This window comes from Schistocerca gregaria, chromosome 1 (assembly GCF_023897955.1).
Source record: "Schistocerca gregaria isolate iqSchGreg1 chromosome 1, iqSchGreg1.2, whole genome shotgun sequence".
Classification (NCBI taxonomy): Eukaryota; Metazoa; Arthropoda; class Insecta; order Orthoptera; family Acrididae; genus Schistocerca; species Schistocerca gregaria.
The window spans coordinates 276,996,458-277,017,629 of NC_064920.1; the positions used below are offsets into that span (position 1 = coordinate 276,996,458).

General features: G+C 42.6%; 1 protein-coding gene across 1 annotated transcript in view; it reads left to right on the plus strand.

Moving 5' to 3' along the window:
* LOC126340649 (potassium channel subfamily T member 2) overlaps positions 1–21,172 on the plus strand; it is a 1,715,804-nt gene that overhangs the window by 1,406,588 nt on the left and 288,044 nt on the right. Inside the window, exon 10 of the mRNA XM_050001706.1 lies at positions 20,914–21,097. Coding sequence (XP_049857663.1) covers positions 20,914–21,097 — 184 coding nt within the window. The remainder of the gene's footprint in view (positions 1–20,913; positions 21,098–21,172) is intronic.

The window sequence follows — 21,172 nt, forward strand, 5'->3', positions numbered from 1 at the left end:
GTTTAACCAGGTATATTAGAAAAATGTAAATCCCCGATATCTTATCTTGGTGCATTTCGTTCATCGCCTGCTCTCTGCAGAGAATTTCCAACTGCTATGACCAATACACAGAACAGCGTCTGAGCGCACCGTCCATCGTCCGGTGCGGAGTTATTCGAAGGTATACTCTGGAGGGAAGCGAGGGCGTCAACAATAATTTATCCGAGGGTCGCTGCACCCTCGCAGAGGACCAACATCCTGCAACTGGGTCGCCGTGTCGCTGGCTCAGTGCACCGTCCATCACATCCCCTACGGTAAACACTGTTTGCGCGGTATTTTACGTTTACGTTTATGGAAGTCGTTTATTGCCAGAGACACTGACTTTTATAGGCCATTCGGTGTAATATGATCGCTTCTTCATTAAAGGATTGAGTAATAACGAGAAGCAACAGTGTTATGCCTGCCAGTTTCCGCAGCAATGAAATAACAGTAAAACGTATTTTACTTATGTATTCACTTGTGTACTCTGGTGAGATTAGTGTCTTCCGGCTTTCCGTTGTGTCGGACCAGACATGTATGCAGTACAATGCATATGTTACATGTCTGCGTGCTAATTAAGGTCAATACGCGAAATTATGCAATTGTCTTACGGAATTCGATGGGAAAAGCTCTGGCAAAGCCTCCCCCCCCCCCCCCCTACTGTCTTAAACTATTAATGCATGTTTTCATTACCAAATGCAAACACAAACTATACATTCACGTTCTGGAAACCAGACTGTACAAAAACTGTGACCGTATAACAATATAGATGTGTCATATTTCATGACAGATATTATAAATTAATGACAAAAAATAAGTAATAATAGACCAAATTACAGAGAGAGTTGTGAATAAGTAATAAGTACTGTAAATAGAATGTGCACAGCAACTCCGGTCATACATTACGTGTATGTATTTGAAATACGGTAGATGTTCCTTTTAGAAAGAATGAAACAGACTTATTAGAAAAAGTCCTAAATAATGTGATACATGAATGCTACATAGCAGCTGTGTAGGGAACTTTCATAGTGAATATCTAATTAGTTACTGATGAAACTATATGAACGGAAGAAGCCACCAGTAAAGTAGCATATAATTAATTGCTATTGAATTCTGAGATAATAGGACAGTGGTAGGACTGAAAGAAAAAAGATAATTGATGTTCCCTCAGAACATTCTACATGAAATCTGATCCACCTATATTCCCATATGGTGCTTATATTATGTGGTCCGTTTCCTTCTTGATGATGAAATAATTGTCTTACACGCTAAGTGTGAGTGATAAATATATGGTTGATACTTCTGTTTGATAATGAGGCCCCAAAATCCTGGTTATGTACAAAACAGAAATTTAAAACAAGGTGATTTGTGACAGCACATTTCCACCTTAGGAAAGAGATACAGCAGTGATTCTATATGTCGTAGATTCGACAAATTATTGGTAGGTTGCAGTGGTATATGGCACCAGACCACTAAGCACAGCACACGCTGTTCCTGTAAGTTAGCCGTCTGTGGTTTACAGGCTTGGAGGGGCCGCTCGATAGTGTCCCAGATGTATTCCACGAGGTTCAGATCAACGTGAGAGCACTATCGTGCCCTGCAACCATTAAAGCAGAATTCCATCCTCGTGATACGGCCATTTATCCTACGGGCAGATGTTATCGCCATCGGGAAAGGCATCAGCCGTGAAGGGATGTAGGTACGTAATAATGCTCACATAGTGCACAGAAGACATGGAGCCTTACCACCACAGCCGGCCGGAGTGGCCGAGCGGTTCTAGGCGCTATAGTCTGGAACCGCATGACCGCTACGGTCGCACGTTCAAATCCTGCCTCGGGCATGGATGTGTATGATGCCCTTAGTTAGGTTTAAGTAGTCCTAGAACTTAGGATGACCTCAGAAGTCCCGTAGTGCTCAGAGCCAACCTCACCACAACAGGTCACATAGACGCCCAGGTGAAAGTCCTCCTTAGTACACTACCGCCTTACCAGCCTGGGTCTATGGCGCAGTGCACTTTCTGAGCAAACGTTTGTTTGCATGATGGTGCATCAGGAAGCGACTATGGATCTGAAGTTATAAGAAAGGTGATTCATCCGAACAAATGACTGATTTCCATTGATCCACAGTCCAATCACGACATCTGCGTCCACTGTAGTCATAATTGACAGAATATTTGGGACAACTTGCGAACACGTGCCTGCTGCAGAGTTTGACGTTCAACATTGTGTGCTACACTGTGTGCTGCACGGTGTGCTCCGAAACACTTGTACAGGACTGCGGGAGCTGTTTTAGGGGATGGCAACCGAACCAACAGCGTCCTTAGAAATGACCACTAGAAACATCAAAGAGTAACCTAAGCGTGATTTATTCATGGTAAGAAAGTGTACAACTGAGGCGGCTGGAGAAGCAACCAACTGCTTGGAAAGATGGCACTAATTGTCAAAGTCATGAGGATGGCACGACAGTGTGCTAGCAGGTCGGAGCCTGGCAAGCAACTGAGGGAAATGGCCACGCTTCAGTCCCCAGCTACCCACATCCGCCGCACCACGTGATACTCTCTCGCGCCATTATTAGCCAGGGATGATGAACAAAGCCCACTCTACCCAATCCCCATCAGAAATCCAGTCGTGTGACTAGCAACATGTCAGCACTATGTGCTGAAGTCGCGGATGGGCTGTGACCGCTCTTCACAGCGCCTCAACTGTAAGTGAAGGAATGCTGGTTCTCGATTGGAAAATTTTTTTTAAATGTACTATCCCCAGCCTTTCCTAGCAGGTGGTTTCTTCCCCCTTCCTCAGGAATCGTTTACAGCAATGCACCGACGACTTGGCGAAACAGGTTCGTTAGCGAGATATTAAGGTGATGCTGGAAGACCTCGAACACGACGGGATGCTGCATTTGAAGAGACTGTTCTCGAGCGCTTCCAAGAAGCACCTACGACAAGTACTCGAGCGGTTGTACACGACATGGGGTTCACTCATCGGTTAGTCTGGGAGGTTTTGAGGGATGACAACCAGCATCAATCGGGATGGCCTTTACAACACTCGAAACGTTCATTGCTGGGCAAGTGGGAGTCCTCAAGGCACGTTCGTCCACAGAGACCAGGAACAATTTTCGCTCAACATTTGGGCAGGCATTGTGGGTGACAATCTGATTGGACGGTCCGTCTACCTCCTCGACTTACCAGGGCAGATTACGTTCACTGTTTGCAAGAAACTCTAAACGGCCTGCTGGAAGATGTTCCCTTGGATATACGGCTACGCATGTGGTTGCAGCATGATGGGGCGACCGCACATTACAGTCGTACTGTGCGCGGATATTTAAATGAACTCTTAGACGGCCGGGTAATTGGCAGAGGTGCCCTTAGGACATGGCCCCCGCGATCACCGCACCTCACGTTAGCGACTCTTTTTCCTGTGGGAATTCTTCAAAGTTCTAGATCACCCACCCAGACGCGAATCACCTAGAAACGAAGAGGAATTATTGGATCGCATTCAACATGCTGCCAATCACATCAGGGCAACGCCGGGAATCTTTGACAGAGTTTGACAAAACACCGTTCGACGTTATCAAGTTTGTGTCGCATCAGAGGGTCGCCAGTTCGAGCCCCTCTTTAAGTAAATTATGTGCTAGCTACAAAAAAAATCCGGCAACTGTGACCGAGTGGTTCTAGGCGCTTCAGACTGGAACCGCGCTGCTGCTACGGTCGCAGGTTCCAATCCTGTCTCGGGCATAGATGTGTGTTATGTCCTTAGTTAGGTTTCAGTAGTTCTATGTCCAGAGGACTGATGACCACATATGTTGAGTCCCATAGTGCTGAGAGCCATTTGAACAAAAAAAGGCCCTTCTCAGGGCTGACACAGTTTGTAAAAGACTTTCTGTACTCGAACTAACAGCTGTTGAAGGGTTTGTTCCCGGTAAGTCTTATCATGAAACTACAATGGATGTGTTGGGACCCTTGCGGATTCGCCCCCAGGCCCCCAGAGTTGAAGGCTGGCGCGCTACCACCAAGCGTGCGGGCCGCCTTGGATACATCGCGATCTCCGGCAGGCAAAGCATTCGCGGTCATGCCTTGTCCAGAGCATCCGGCAACAGGGCCATCCCGCGGCTAATCAGAGCGCGTGGCGCCAAGTTTGCGTAGTTGTGTGTTGTCAATCTGTACAACGTTAGTAATTTTGGTTCCTACTTGCATAATAGGTTAAAATTTTCGAATTCCTTGATTATTTAATTATCTTTTCATGGCATAATTTCGATTTTACGTGAGTTTTTTGCCAGAAATTGTGTGCTATGAGTTTTCTTACAGTATGTCACACGCTAATAAAACCAACACCCTTACTAGTTAAGTTATTTCCATTACATTCTATGGGTCATGCAATAAGATTTCCGTCATTAGCAAAAAGAACATTTTGTTGAAGTACCATCGTCATCAACCTGGTTTTTGAACATTGGGTGGCTAATAACCATGAATTTTTTTATGATAACTATCATAATTCTGTTTTTACCAGAATCTGATGCTTGTCGATTTCCTCGTGGATCAGGTCACAATTAAAGTGCATAGCTACGACAGTAAGATCTAGGTAAATAGAGGCACTAGCGTCTTACTTTCCTGAGTCGTTTACGAACAGATAACATTCTGTGTGAGACTACTTCAAATACTTGATTGGTAAGTGCTTCGAAAGTTACACCTCAATTCCAGTCTATTTTGTTTCTTCAGTGGCTGATATGATGGATCTTCAAATTAAGTTTATTTTAAATTACAAGAGGATAGGTTAGCCTTTCAGTGCTTCGAAGTTAGTTTCCCTCATTGTCCCTTCCATATTAAGTCAACGCCTGATTCTAATGTTGATGTTTTGATAACTGGTCACCAAAACGCAATAACAAATTTCAGTAAAATTATTTTTCACATGAAGTTGCCAACTTATCACACAGCTGAATACTTGTAGGACTTGTTATAGTGGACGCGCGGGATTAGCCGAGCGGTCTAGCGGCTGCAGCCATGGACTGTGTGGCTGGTCCCGGCGGAGGTTCGAGTCCTCCCTCGGGCATGGGTGTGTGTGTGTTTGTCCTTAGGAAAATTTAGCTTAAGTAGTGTGTAATATTAGGGACTAATGACGTTAGCAATTAAGTCCCATTAGATTTCACACACATTTGAACTTTTTTTTTTTTTTTTTTTTTTTTTTTTTTTTTTTTTTTTTTTTTTTGTTATAGTGCTCTGTCCCGAAAATTGTTTGATGGAGCTCTCCACTATAGTCAGTCCTGTGCAACACTCATCATCTCTGCATAAGTGCTACATCCTACATCCCTTCGAACCTGCTTACTGTGTCATGCTTCGACCTCCTTTTATTCGTACAATTTTTAATCTCTCAGAGTTCCCTACAAACCGAATTTACGATTTCTTGACACCTCTGGATGTACCAACCGATTCCTTTGTAGCCGAGTTTTGCCATAAATTCATTGTTCCCTGATTTCATTTTACATTAGGTATCCGATCTACCTACCTGACCTGTAGCTTTCTTCTGCATCACAACATTTCAGATACTTACATTCCCATCTTTTCTATGCTATTTATAGTTCACGTTTCACATCCTTACAAAGCTAAACTTCAAATACTACCAAACATATATGTTCATATATTTCTCTTTAATTCGGCTGTCGCCAGTAATTTTGCTACTCAAATATCAAAACGTCTCAACTGCTTTTAATGGCTCATTTTCTAATCAACTTCCCTTAAACTAAACTTCTATTACCCTTTATATTTTTGTTGATGTTCATCGTATAATTTCATTTCAGAATATTACGAATTCCGTTCAACCTGTCTTTGAAGTGTTTTGTTGTCTCTGACAGAATTACAATTTAATTAGCAGACCTTAAGTATGGGCGACTACGAAATTGATGTCAGTGTGGCAGAAGATTGCACTGTGAGCCAGTTGAGCACGTATTAGCGATAGGTACAGAATGAACATTTCAGCAGGTTTTGTACCTCATCAGGTACTGGTCGATACATGAAATAATTTGTAACTTGTTCTAATAACGGAATGAGAAGTCTTTTGTGGGTACTCTGCGTCAGTCGAGCTCTCGTCTTGTAGGAAGCGTCATACAATCATGGAGGTGAATAACTGGTGACAGTATTCTGGAGAAGTAACAGATGTCTAATCTAAGTGACACATTTTGCTACAAAATAGTTAATCGTTGCTCTATTATCTCTTACATATGATTACCAACGACACCAGAAGTACTTGAAATTCTTTTTCTGGTACAGGCAGAACGCGAGCCTCCACCATCTTGTCGCGAAGTGGAGGAGAATGATATAAAGTGTCACCCTAGCTCCGCCATTCCTATTGCAAACTTAAACGCAGACGGCGCAGTATTGGCCCTGAGTGCCTGTCCAGTACTCTTGTGGCTCGTGTGGCCGGCTCAAACTGGCTGTCGCCGTACCGCGGGACTGCATAAGTTACAGGCGCTCACGGACTCGCGGATTCTGTCGCTCGCTTCCACGGCAGGCCCCGAGATAAATAAAGAATACTTGCTGCCCCCCCCCCCCCCCCTGGCGTCTCCAAACGGAGTGTCTCCTAAAATATTTTTTACTAGACACGCTGCTCGCAAGCACGTCTGTCGCTGGAGAATGCTGAAACGTCAACTCAAAAATATGGCGTAGGGTGCTGTCTCGCTTCGTAACCAGGAGTTACTTACTTCAAATTGCCCTTTACAGTGTGAAAAATTTCCTGCGTTCTGTTAATGAAACTTCTTTCTTGCCCTGTATCCGAAGCCTTTCGTGACTGATTTAAGTTCTTGGTGAACTTCCATTAAACGGTGGTAAATAATTACGCCCATGGTCTTCGTCTGCCAGCAACTGCTGGTCATAGAGATCGTCGGGATCCACAGATATTAATGTTGCAGTGGTGATCCCTGGAAAGTCTACACGGTCAGTATCGAAACGCACAACATGAGATTTTGTCGGCAAAATACATTGATGCCACATGTCACGTGACTCATTGCGATTTAAGGCTCTTCCGCAAGCACGCAGGAGAGTTTTGAGGTCATCATGTCTCTAGTACGTAGATATCCATTTGAAAGTACTATGTATTTTGTAAACGCGTTTCACAGGCGCATAGGCTATTTGTAATCGATATCTGTAAAGAACTTCACTTAAAGTTTTGATGATATGAATAAATGGGTGCTTCGCTTCTTTGAGATGAATGCCATTACTTCTATGTCGCTATTTTTTTTATAGAGAAATAAGGAATAGTAATCACTATTCTTATGTTATTATTTACTGCGTCCGATCGTAATGCGGAGCCTCTGTTTCATTAAATTATGCTACGGCGGGGCCGCAAAATTGCTTTATAGTATGCCAAAATGAAAATCTCGCGGAAAACAACGGATTTCGAAACTTCCTGGCGGATTAAAACTGTATGCAGGACCGAGATTCGAAATCGGGACCTTTGCCTTTAGCGGGCAAGTGCTCTACAATCTGAGCTACCCAAGCACGACTCACGCCCCGTCCTCACAGCTTTACCTCCGCCAGTACCTCGTCTCCTACTTTCCAAACTTCGCAGAAGCTCACCTGCGAACATCCCCCAGGCTGTGGCTAAGCCATTTCGAACTACCACATATAGCAAATCACCAATTTATTGCAAAATCGTTCAAATGGCTCTGAGCACTATGCGACTTAACTTCTGAGGTCATCAGTAGCCTAGAACGTAGAACTAATTAAACCTAACTAACCTAAGGACATCACACACATCCATGCCCAAGGCAGGATTCGAACCTGCGACCGTAGCGGCCGCTCGGTTCCACACTGTAGCGCCTAGAACCGCACGGCCACTCCAGCCGGCCGAATTTATTGCACTTTCAAATATCTTTTGGAGATAAATTCGTCCATTTTCACTTTCTAATAATATATTTCTAACGCTCATCATCCTTAGCGAAAGTAGTGCTTAAACGCACGTCATCATTCTACAAGTTATACGTCCCGGTTGCAAAGTTACCTACTGCGACTACTTCAAAATGAGCACAATGGTCTGCAAATCTCTGTAAAACGGAGGTGATGACTCAGACTGTCATACATAAATATTATCCCACATGAATCTACATTCAGTGGCAAAAGCCTCCCACACCCCCGAATTTATATACGAGGGCGTGCTATAAGTAACGCCTCAGATTTTTTTATATGAGAAATCTTAAAGATTTTTAAATAAAAAACGTTATTCAAATTGTTCACTTTATTCTTCATGCCTAGATATTTATTTTTCAACATAGTTACCTTGGAGATGAATACATTTCTCCAAACAGGAGACCATTTTGTTGGTAGCGTTACTGTAGAATGTTTGACTTTGTTGACGGAGCCACAACCGGACCTCTGCTTCCACTTCTTAATCACTACAAACGTGTGTTTTGTAAACAGATGAAAATCGAATGGCGCAAAGTCAGGACTGGATGGAGGATGATCAATGCCGGTGAACCCAAGGCGTCGGAATGCTGCAGACGTCGCAGCGCTCGTTTGTAGTTTGGCATTGCCATGCAAAAGAAGAAACTTGAATTCGAATTCGGTACTAGAGTTCAACACACTGTTTGTCACACACCGACACAGTTACGTAACACTCCGCCATGTTACTCGTCACAGTTCGGAGCACTCTAGCGTCAAAAGGCTACAGGTATGTAGACTGAAGAATAAAGATGTCGAATGCTAATAACGTTTGTATTATTTAAAAATCTTTAGGAGTTTTCACAGAAAAAATTCAGCACGTCCTCGTAAAATTTCTCTTATAAATATACAGCCATTCAACCACGTAAAACTGCCCTGAGATTTTAATCTTATTTACTCTATGTCTCGATATTAATCAACACAAATAGCGCCTTTTGCTAGGATAGTGACCATAATCAGACCGTTGTGGCACATGACAGATAACTTCTTCTTCTTGGAAGATTGCTGATTTTTCACCCGTAACGGTAACAATTCAGTACCACTGCTGTTACAAATAAAAAGGTGAATGAAACAGGGTAAATACATATAACCTTAGCGCTGAATGTAAACAACAGCATCATACTATCACATGACAATTTCCATTTGATATTACTGACATACACTGAACGCTGTCAACACTCCATAAAACATTTTTATTCACTGCAAAAAGAAGATAGCTGTGTGTGTGTGTGTGTGTGTGTGTGTGTGTGTGTGTGTGTGTGTTCATGCGTGCGCGTGCGTTTGTGTCTTTGTGTCACTCAAGATAGATCAGTATCCTCGTTTGAAATAATATTTTCTTGTTTGTCAGTCTTAAAACAACCTTGACGTTAAGACATGCATCTCTACGTAAAAACAACGGTCTCAAGAAGAAAGAATGTCCACGGGCGTTTTAGATTTGAAAATCTTAAAATGTACGTTCATGAGCGCTTCATTATTTGTCTGAAGGACTCAATCCTTCAGCGTTCACATATTTGGATTGTCGCCCCCTCAATGACAATGATTTTAAGAAAATTGTCGAGGGCGTCAACTTTTATTCCAATATGATGTGTCAAGTAAACGGACAACTTTTATTCAAGAATTCCATTATAAAGAACTTAAAGGTTTGCTTGAGGTTCTCGATAGAAAAATGGAGCAACACCATTAAGTCAAAGAGCTACATGAGCAACCACATGTGTTGCTGTTTAAAATAACAAGATAAACCAGCTGACGGTCGGGTAACAATACCGAAACATCTAGGCGAAAGTTTAAGAAGAAAGAAACTCCGTTTTGCTTTCCCATAAATAAATTTAGAACTTAAGCCGCAGAGCCTTCACCTTAGAGTATAAATTGCATCTCCTGGCAACTTAGTAAATTTGCAAAAGTGTTCAGTATTCAGCCGACATAACAGAATGCTCAAAATGCTGACCTTACAAACAGATTTCTTTGAAATTCCTTAATTTGCCAATAATTTCAATAATGTAATTTTATAACGACCTACATATTATACCAAACAATTTACGTGAAATCAAAATCAGTTATTTTCAACTACTTTTATGAATATAACACCAAAATCAAAGCAAATTTAAAACGATATATCACGCTAAAATGAATACCGCAAATTAAAAATTACCTACCCATCAGTGCTTCACTTTTTTTTCGCGTACTGCCAAGAATTTTCTCATCTTCAGGTGACTTTTGTCAAGTGCCTACTTCTTCTCCGAGAAAACATGTAGAGTTGTATCAAGATTTGATTACATAAGATTGAATGTTCATTCTTCACATAAGAGTTTTGTTGCAGAATTTCTACAATTTATTATCACTTCAGTAATGAAGTCACTAATTTTGGTTGGTGCTATCAATACACGTAGAACCCATATTCCTCTTAATTCTCCCTCTACGACTAATTCCAGGGAGCGAAGCTGTGGTTCGTTAACAAGCTAATTAAGTTACCTGTCGTTCCGTGGCGTTAGCCCATCCAACACCCAATCAATTAAAGCCAATTCGTTGATGAAGGACCGTAGTGGTGAGCATACAAGAGTAATAAACGTGGCAGAACCAGAAACATTTGAGTGGCTAGTAGAATTTTTTCGTAGAGGCTTTCGTAAATAAATAAGTGTGGACGAGAATACTCAAATGTCATATTCAGTAATTGAATTTAAGAGCAAACCACTATGAGGTACAATGTTTCTAATTCGGAATATCACCACTGTCTGGCATTATAGCCTCTCTAACGAAATTTTAATGCATTAATCAGTAACGTTTCTCATACTTTCAGTATTGGCGACTCAATTGTCAATCGTAATTGTCATCACCCCCTTCCAGATACGATGACAATATATAAATAATAATGGATATTGTGAGTAGCTTAGTACTAAAGCTACAAAGTTACGATCCTTACAAATTACCTAGAATTATTTATTTGTTTCGTAACCTTTTTTTAGAATAGGAAAACCGACTGGAAAAGTTTCGAGATGGTTTATTTGTGAAGAAATTGAGCTACTTAGTCACATATTCGAGAATTAAATACACTATCTTCAAGTGCAAGGAGCAAAATACATACATTTGAAAACTAGCGGTAAGTTAATACTTTCGTAGAAAGTTTAAACTTAGGAGCAAAAATGTAAAACAAAAATATCTTAGAAATGTTCGCAAATGTGGATGAATGCTTTAAATCTTTCAAGCCTGAAGAAAAATTTGTAAAAACTGCTCTTTTGTAAGCACTGAAACACATTTAACCACTGTGGAAAATAATTTTTAAAAGTATTGCCTTGCTGATGAACTTTGTGGCACCTTATGGGTGGTTTGGAGATCTATTTTAAAATACTCCCGAAAGTCTGTCATATGCATAAGAGGTAATCTTCATAGACTTGTGGCAAGTGACGACATAATAACCTATTTAATAATAAAACATTCTTTGAATTTTGCGCAGGGGTGGATGGAGAGTTTTCTGCACTGAAAATAAGAGCATTTCGTTTATCGTTACCATTTTTAACATTCTGTCTTTGCAAAATAGGATTTTCTGTGTTAACCACTTTGAATAAAAAATACAGATCGCATCTAAACATAAAAAATAATTCATAATGGTTATTAGAATTCATAATGCCATCTAATTTTAAATCCTTCTCTGAAAAACTTTGTCGTGCAAGCCAGACCCAAGGGAGTCATTCGTAATTACTAACCTTGTTTTTAATTTATTATTGAAAAGCTAATTATTATATGCATTGTGCAGTCTTTCGTTGTCTGTTATTCTTTACTGTTCTATGGAAAGCACTATGAAGCGAAATTCGTAGCAGCTCAGGACATTTGCACAACAACGTTTCTCCATTTTAAATCGAAGACTTTTTTTTCGAAAGGCACAAGCTAACTGTAGTCTGCGGAGAACCACCTCATTCCTTATCTAATCAATCCTCCTAATTTTCAACGTTCTTCTGTTGCACGACATTTCAGCTGGTTCAATTCTGTTCTGTTCCGTTTTTATTACTGTCCATGACACACTTCTCTACAATGCTGTTCTCCTAACGTACATTCTCAGAAATTTCTTCCTGGAATTGAGTCCTATGTTTGATTTCAATAGACTTCTCTTGACCAGGATGGCCTCTTTGCCTGTGTTAGTATGCTTTTTGCATCCTCCTTGCTCCAACCGTAGTGGATTATTTTGCTTCCAAAGTAACAGAACTGCTTATCTTCGTCTACTTCATGATCGCCCATTAGAAGTTAATTATTTCTCTGTTTCCATTTATGGCACTTCTCTTTACCATTGTCTTTTTCCGGCTTGGTCTCCATTCATACTCAGTCCTCATTAGACCGTTCATTCCATTCAACAGGTCATGTAGTTCTTCTTCCCATCCACTGAGGATAGCAATGTCATCAACGAATCTTATCTTTGATATCCTTTCACCCTGAATTTTTATCCAATTCTTGAAACTTTATTTTTTCCTTCATTCCTTCTGCGATGAGTAGAGTCGAAAGAGTGCATTCCTATCCAAAACTACTTTTTAATCCGAGCACTTCGTTCTTGGTCCTCCAGTCCCATGATTCCTATTGGTTCTTGTACATAATGTTTGTTATCCGTCTTTCCCTAGGACTTTTTCTCAGGTTTTCGAAAATATTCCATTTTCCATCACGAAAAGCTTTTTCTAGGTTGTCCATCCTATGCTCAGGTCTTGATTTTTCTTCAGTTTGCATCCATTATCACGCGCTACGTCAGAACTGAGTCTCTGATGTCTTTACGTTTGCTGAAGACAAATTTATCGTCAATTAAGAGGTTCTCAACTTTCTTTTCCTTTCCCCTGTATATTTTGCTTGTTAAAAACTTGGATACATGAGTAGTTCAGCTGATTGTGCGATAATTTACGCATTTGTTGCCTCTTTCTGTCTTCGGAATTGTGTGGATGATGTTTTTCTGAAAGTACATTGGCGGACTCATACTATACATCAACGTTTTGTTGCCACTTCCCAGCTATTTTAGAAATTCCTATGGGATGTTATCTATCCATTCTGCCTCATCTGATATCACGTCTTCCCCAGTTGTTGTAAATCCTAACTCTAATGCTGGATTAGGTATGACTTCCATATGAATCCCAATTTGTTCGTCTGACACATCATTAGACAAGTCCAACCCCTCATTGTGGTTTTCAGTGTGCTTGCTCCTCTGCTTTTGACAGTGGAATTCCCACTGCACTCTTAATGTTGGCGTTCTTGCTTTTAATTTTACTGAAGCTTGATTTGACTTTTATGTGTGGCGAGTCAGTCCTCCCGACGATCATTCCTTGTTTCGTCAATCAACTGAAATATTTCTTCTGTTACCGAAGCTTTCTTCGCAGTTTCCTTCGTTAAACCTACGTTCGTCTTTCCAACATCTGTAATCTCTCTTTCTGGAAAGTCCACTACCCTTCAACTGAACTGCCTGCTCTAGTATTCCTTATAGCAGTGTGAACATCCTTAGCGAACTTTATACGCGTTTCACCATTCCTCAGTACCACAATATCCCACGTCTTCCCATGCTGATTCTTCGGTACAATTCTTTTAAACTTCAGCCTGCTCTTCATCATTACTAAACTGTGATGTGCATCTATATCTGCTCCTGGGTACGCTTTCAATCCAGTGTCTGATTTCAGAATCTCTTTCTGATCATGACGTATTCCAGCTGGGATCTTCCCGTGTCTCCGTTTCTTTTCCAGGATACCTCCTCCTGTTGTGATTCTCGAACAGGGTATTAGATACTATCACCTGCAATTTATCGCAGAACTCAATTATTCTTTCTCTTTTTTCACACATAATGCCTAGCCCATTTTTTCCCTTGACAGTTTCTTCTATTCATTACCCTACAACCCTGTTCCAATTCCTGACATACGCATGTAACTTTTTAACATTCACAGTATCGGAATTATGGCACCGACGTTAGAGTTTTTAACATACTTTATACTTTTATGTGGCATAACAAGATAGTAGCATCGCAAACCACTGTCCCACCGTGAGTGGATGAGGTCCCTCAAACAACTGGCGAGGCATCACCCTCCTATCTGTACCAAGTAAAGTACTCTGTACATTAGTGATAAATCGTGTTCAGGGTTGTGTGGAGGAACTGCAAAGGAAGTCGCAGTCTGGTTCAGAGAACACCGAAGTTGTGTCGATATCATCAAAACCGTATGTACATTACTTGAGCAAAGTGCACAGTGGCAAAACGTACACTATCTTACGTGTATAGATAGTGAGAAGGAACTTGACTTTCTTAATAAGAGGGCTGGCTATGTGGCAGACCGTGGAAGAAAAGGAAACGCCATCAAAGATTATCAGGATTGTTACTTTTCATGCTTTCCCGACGGATCTGTTGCAAATACGCTTCTTGGGTTTGCTGCCGGATACTATTGTGTAACTGGCACAATATTTCATCGATATAACTGCTCGACATCATGGTGGTAGCTGCTGCTTCACTGCTGCAAGGCGCGAATAATGATAATCCCACGGCGGTGTCGAAATTTATCACGCCGGCAGCAGGCAATACGCGTGCCCGGGAACACGCTCGTAGGTGGAGGAAAGCGGCGCTCCTGGTGATCCCTGCTGGGAGCCACGGAAAGGCCATCCGCGCGTGCGCTATGGGCAATGACTGTGCTGCCGGACGCTACTCGGTTAAAAACTGAGCTAAATATCAGTAGCGCGTTGCGGTAACGTGATGAATCGGAAGTTCTTTTTTTTTTCCTGTTTTGATCTAATGGCAGCCAGTGCTGGATTCCAGGCGGCGCTTAGTTGAAAACTTGCATCCCTGTTGATAATATGTGTGGCCTCCTTATCAACACAGTTCCAGAAAGATAACGCTGGGGGAAAATTTCCGTCTGTTCGTAAAGCATTCGGTGTTCCGTGTCAAGGCATTGCACCGCTACCGCTGATTTATCAGGTTGCCCCAGGCGTGTATGACGATGGTGTTCGATGCAACGTTCATGCACGGTTCAGCATGTCTGTCCCATACGAGATTTTCCACATTGGCACTGGATTTTATACACGCGACGTTTGGTCAGGCCAAGGTCGTCTTCGACCGAGCACAGTTCCGAAATTTTGCTGGTGGCCGGAAAACACACTTATGTCGTGCTTTTTGAGGATTCTTTCTGTTCTCAAAGACATGCCGCCAAAATAGGGATCGAACGCTGTTGCAGTGGGTGCCTCCGCATCTTCATTTACATCCCCGCTTCGAGTTCGCTTAGAACGGAATGCATGGCGTATCTGCCTATCGGAATAGCCATTCTGGTGGAATACCGTTCTCAGGTGTTGTAGCTCACCAGGTAGACTGTCGGCATCTGAGACTACATGTGGTCTATGCACCAAAGAGCGTACGTAGAATACTACCACGTTCGCAGGATGATGGCAACTTGTGGTCTGCAAATATAGCTCTGTATGAGTTGATTTGCGATAGACGCTGTGTCCCAGTGTACCATCAGCTTTTCTTCTCACTATGACGTCCAGGAATGATAAGATGACATCCTTTTCCACTTCCATTGTGAACTGTATATTGTGGTGGAGCGAGTTCAGATGCCGGAGAAACACAGATAGTGTCTATATTCCGTGGGGCCACACCACAAAATTACCATCTACATACCGCCAGAAATAGGAAGGTTACCGACTGCAGTGCTTTTTCCTCAAAGTCTTCCATAAAATACTTGGCCATCACGGGAGACAGAGGACTTCCCATGGCGCCACCGTCCATTATTCAAAATACTGGTCATTGAATAAGAAATAAGTGGAGGTAAACACATGTTTAAATAATGCAACAATGTCTCTCTCAAAATGGCTGCTGATAAGCTCTAACGAGTCGTGCAGAGGTACTTTCGTAAACAAAGATGTAACGTCAAAACTAACCAAAATACCCGACGCTTGTAGCTGAAGTGTCTTCAGGCGTCGTATAAAGTCCTCTGAATTCCGGGTATGGTGATAACGCTTGCATATTAGAGGTCACAACAGTGTAGTAAGATGTTTGGCCAGCAAGTAAGGAGGAGCTCAAATATCTCTCACTATTGAGCGAAGAGGAGTCCCATCCTTACGTATCTTATGTAGGCCGTACAGTCTTGGAGGAACTGCGACCTGTTGTCGTATGCTTTTAGTCCCTTTAGAAGGAATATAACTTTTCTTGAGAAGATCTAATGTTTTTCCCTGGAAGTTGCGATAGCCAGGATCGTCGAGCAGCGCCCCGTCTTGCTGTTGTGTTCAATTCCTGAGAGAAGGACGGTGGCGTTCCCCTTATCGGCAGTTAAAATAACGAGTTCTTTGTTCGCTCTCAAGTCTCGCAGAGTCTTCCTTTCTGCTGACCTGTTGAATTTGCTCGGTGGGGCTCGTGTTAAAATTCGGCATGCGTGTCTCCTAATCTCTTCTGCCACGTCACTGGGAAGCTACAGAATTGCCTGATCTATGCCAGCTATGACATCTCGGATTGGAGCTGTCCGTGGTGTTGGTGCATAGTTCAAACCTTTCTCGAGCACTGCAACAGCTGCGTCGTCCAGGATTCTATTCGTGAGATTAATCACGGTGCTTCGACGTGGTGCATTCCCTTCCTGGGCCTCGAGACGAGAATACTTTGACATTTAGTGGACCTTGGCTTGTTGTTCTGACCAGTCAGCTAGCGCCCAGGTAGAGCTATCTACCCAATTCCAGGATAACGCTGAGAGTTTCGAAGAGATCTTCAGAGTTCTCAGAGCCATTTGAACCATTTTTTGCTTAATGACACACTCAGTGTGTACTTGGCTCAAATGGCTCTGAGCACTATGAGACTTAACGTCTGAGGTCATCAGTCCCCTAGAACCTAGAACTACTTAAACCTAACTAATCTAAGGACATCAAACACATCCATGCCCGAGGCAGGATTCGAACCTGCGACCGTAGCAGTCGCGCGGTTCCGGATCGAAGTGCCTAGAACCGCTCGGCCACCACGGCCGTCTCGTGTGTACTGACACAGTTTGCGTGCTTTATACCATAACACACCTTTCTGCATGCCCAGCATACGAGAAAATAAGGGCAAAGAAAGAAGTCAACAAACACGATGATGAAAATGACACGGCAGAGTATTAGAAACTAAAAAGAATTTACGCAAATTAATTGTATAAAAATGATAACTGAAAATCTTATGAGACTTGTGAAAATAAAAAATGTTGCTGCGTTTGACGAGACGCAAACCTTCAACCTTCCACAAATTAGTTTATATGCTAACAACTAGGTTACGCCATTATGCTGCAAAATGCCCTTGTATTTATTACTTTGGTGTCGCAGCCATAACGACTAATTGATAGTCAGTCAGCTTCATGAATCACGAGTAACTGTATAAATGTCTCTGAATCGCGTCTTGTGCGGAAGGATCCAGTAGTGGTGGGTAGTGCTGTGTAGGAAACTTGTGTATTTCGTCAGCATTTGTGTGCGTGCGTGTGCGTGTGTGTGTGTGTGTGTGTGTGTGTGTGTGTGTGTGTGAGAGAGAGAGAGAGAGAGAGAGAGAGAGAGAGAGAGACTTGCTTTTGGTGTGGTTATCACGTATGATGAAATATGAAATAAAAAGGCCACATTCAGGCTTCGGCATCGAAACCCAGTAAGAAAGAAAGCCGGACAAGAAATTGGAAGTTGCAGCAGTTTAGCGATGGCGAACGATTCGGGCGTGACACTGAGCGCTCTGATTGGAGGTAAACAGCTACATCGCGTGAAGTGTCAACTATCAAGTAATTTTAATCGGGCTACAATTCCGAACGCTGCAGCTGACTGCCCACCGCCATCCGCACCTAACCCCAGCTCAGCCGGGAGGCTTTCACGTCCCTAAATGCCACACACCTTCCTCCTCCTTCTGGATCGAATATGACAGATGACTTAAAGAGAATCTCTGGTGGAGGGGAAATCGACCATGCCATTAGACATGGCACAGTTTCATGTGAAACTAGACCTAGCCATATCAGTGTTCTTCGAATACTACATTGCAACGTACGTCATTGTTTTCTTATCTCACTTCATCAAATCTTCATAACAATGACATTAAAACTGGTTAAAATTCACCGCATGGTGTCTACGAATATCCAAAGTGATGCGGCGTATTTATGCTATGGACAAAGCATTGTTCCTAATCCATGAGCAAATCAATATTACCAGTCTGCACCATTGATTATTCGAAAAGCCAGCCGGCTGGAGTGGCCGTGCGGTTCTAGGCGCTACAGTCTGGAACCGAGCGACCGCTACGGTTGCAGGTTCGAATCCTGCCTATGGCATGGATGTCCTTAGGTTAGTTATGTTTAATTCGTTCTAAGTTCTAGGCGACTGATGACATCAGAAGTTAAGTCCCATAGTGCTCAGAACCATTTGAACCATCGAAAAGCCACTCTGCCAGTGTGTAAACAACGACCTTCGTCTGTCAACGTGTTATCTTGGCTTTTCAAGAATCGCTGTCTTTGTCCCTATTTCATCAGGGATGCTGTAAGTAGCTACCGGTATCTACAGATCATAACAGATGTACTGTCGCATTTTTAGAAAACATCCCATTGGACATAAAGCAGTTCAAGTGGTACAAACATGACGGATGTTCCGCTTTTCCCTAAAATATAATTACATACTTCAACAGAACAGTTGAAAATAGTTGGATCGGTCCTTCGGAAAACGTAAATGAGTGGCCTGTACAGTCGATAGACATAACATCTCCAACTGTTTTTCTGTGGGGAAAATTAAAACATGAGGTTCGCAAGGGAAGACGGACAACTACCAAAGACATGACTTGCAATGAAACACTCGCTTGTGCTGGTATAATTCCAAATGAAATTCGACGTGCAGTGTTATCGCTTTATTGGACGCATCATTGCTCATTGTCAATACTTTGAGCGCTTGATATGACATTCAGAAAAATAAGCATGCGAATCCTATCTCAATTATACGTTTACTTACATTTGTTGCAGTAAAGCAGATGTTTGTGTGACAACCTCTGCTGGCAGTGAAGGACGGTTTGCGCCGGGATTATCTGTTATGTCGCTGAAGTAGTCTTCGAAGGCTCTTTCTAACACTAAAAAAGAAGTATACAGTTGTATTTAAAAAGTAAGACTAAATAATCGAAGTCGATGTTATGGTTCTGCAGCTAGACGCGTTGGGAATTACTTGGCTGCGTCATAAATTTAGCCACACTGTCCGCCAAAACTCAGCGAAAATCACACCTTGATATATTTACTCGATGGCGGAATCAGAAAAATGGGCTCGCCCAAGGGAGCGTGTTGGCGCCAATCCTGTTCAACATATATACAAATGATCAGCCAACTCCAGACAAAACCAAAGCTTTTGTATATGCAGACGACCTGGCAATAGCAGTTCTAGCCAACAGGTTTGAAGCCAGTCGATAGACATAACATCTCCAACTCTTTTTCTGTGGGGAAAATTAAAACATGAGGTTCGCAAGGGAAGACGGACAACTACCAAAGACATGACTTGCAATGAAACACTCGCTTGTGCTGGTATAATTCCAAATGAAATTCGACGTGCAGTGTTATCGCTTTATTGGAGGCATCATTGCTCATTGTCAATACTTTGAGCGCTTGATATGACATTCAGAAAAATAAGCATGCGAATCCTATCTCAATTATACGTTTACTTACATTTGTTGCAGTAAAGCAGATGTTTGTGTGACACTGTCCGCCAAAACTCAGCGAAAATCACACCTTGATATATTTACTCGATGGCGGAATCAGAAAAATGGACTCGCCCAAGGGAGCGTGTTGGCGCCAATCCTGTTCAACATATATACAAATGATCAACCAACTCCAGACAAAACCAAAACTTTTGTATATGCAGACGACCTGGCAATAGCAGTTCTAGCCAACAGGTTTGAAGCCATCGAGGAGAAACTAGAAACCGCTCTTTCTACAATGTCAACCTACTACAAAAGAATTCTCTAAAACCCAATCCCTCCAAAACTCAAGTGAGTGCTTTCCATCTGAACTCGAGGTAGGCAAAGTACAGGCTCAATGTCCTGGGATGGGACATTACTAGAACACACAGATACTCCCGCCTACCTTGGCGTCGTGCTGGACAGAACATTGACATACAAATATCATTGCGAAAAAAAACGCAAAAAAATAGAAGCACGAAATTCCCTAATAAGAAAGCTATCCAATAGCAAATGGGGTGCCAAACCTACCGTGTTCAGAACTTCAGACCAAGCTTTGTGCTTCTCAACTGCCGAATATGCCTGCCAGGTATGGTGCAGATCCGCCCACGCAAAAAAGGTAGATATTAGCTTGAACGAAACATGCAGGATAGTGACTGGCTGCATGAAACCAACGCCCATAGAAAATCTTCACAGGACCGCAGGTTTCATAAACCCTGACTCACTTGGGAAAGCCCATGAACATACCGAGAAGCTAAACCAAACCTTTGTTGCCCGTCACTCAATATTTGGCCTAGAGTGTGGTCCCAGCAGACTCAAATCCAGACGCCGTTTCCTAAGTTGCGCCTTAGATGAGCCCCCCCATCTACTATCTGCTAAGAGAGGACCCACCAAGCGGCGTTTCTGGTGATTGGAAAACCTGGAGAATGCTTAACCGCATCAGAACTGGAGTGGCTCCTGTAAAATCTAATCTGATCAAATGGGGTTTGTTGGACGAGAATGACGACAAATGCGACTGCGGCACTCAACAGGACGTGGAACGTCTTCTACAATGCCCTGCCTGCCCCCACAGATGTACCCTCGACGATCTATAGCTGGCTAAGGAAGAAGCATTGGACATTGCCCAATACTGGGCAAACAAATTGTAAAGTAAGTACTCCTTGTAGATATGTTAAAGGTTACTTGTTTGACCTGCACCATTTTTGTAAAAGGGAACTAATGAGAAGTGACTTTCTGTGTGGTAGCTGTATGCAGCAAGAGCAAATATCATTGAAAGGAACTGGTTGTTGCTCGTGCTCGTAAATCACTTTACGTGCAACCGCTTAACGAGACTGTTCCGGCCGTGTTGCAGTGTGTGTGGGATCCAGCACTTCCAGCGCGCCGGCCACCGACACCTCAACCTGTTCCAGTCGACCTACTACGTGGTCGTCACGTTCTCCACGGTCGGCTACGGAGACATCGTACCCGACATCTGGCCCTCGCAGCTCTACATGGTCATCATGATATGTGTCGCTCTCATAGTGCTGCCCACACAGGTACGTGCTTTCCTGAAACAGAACCTAACAAAAAAACTGGTGAACGAAGCAAAAAATTCCTTATGTGCAATGCAA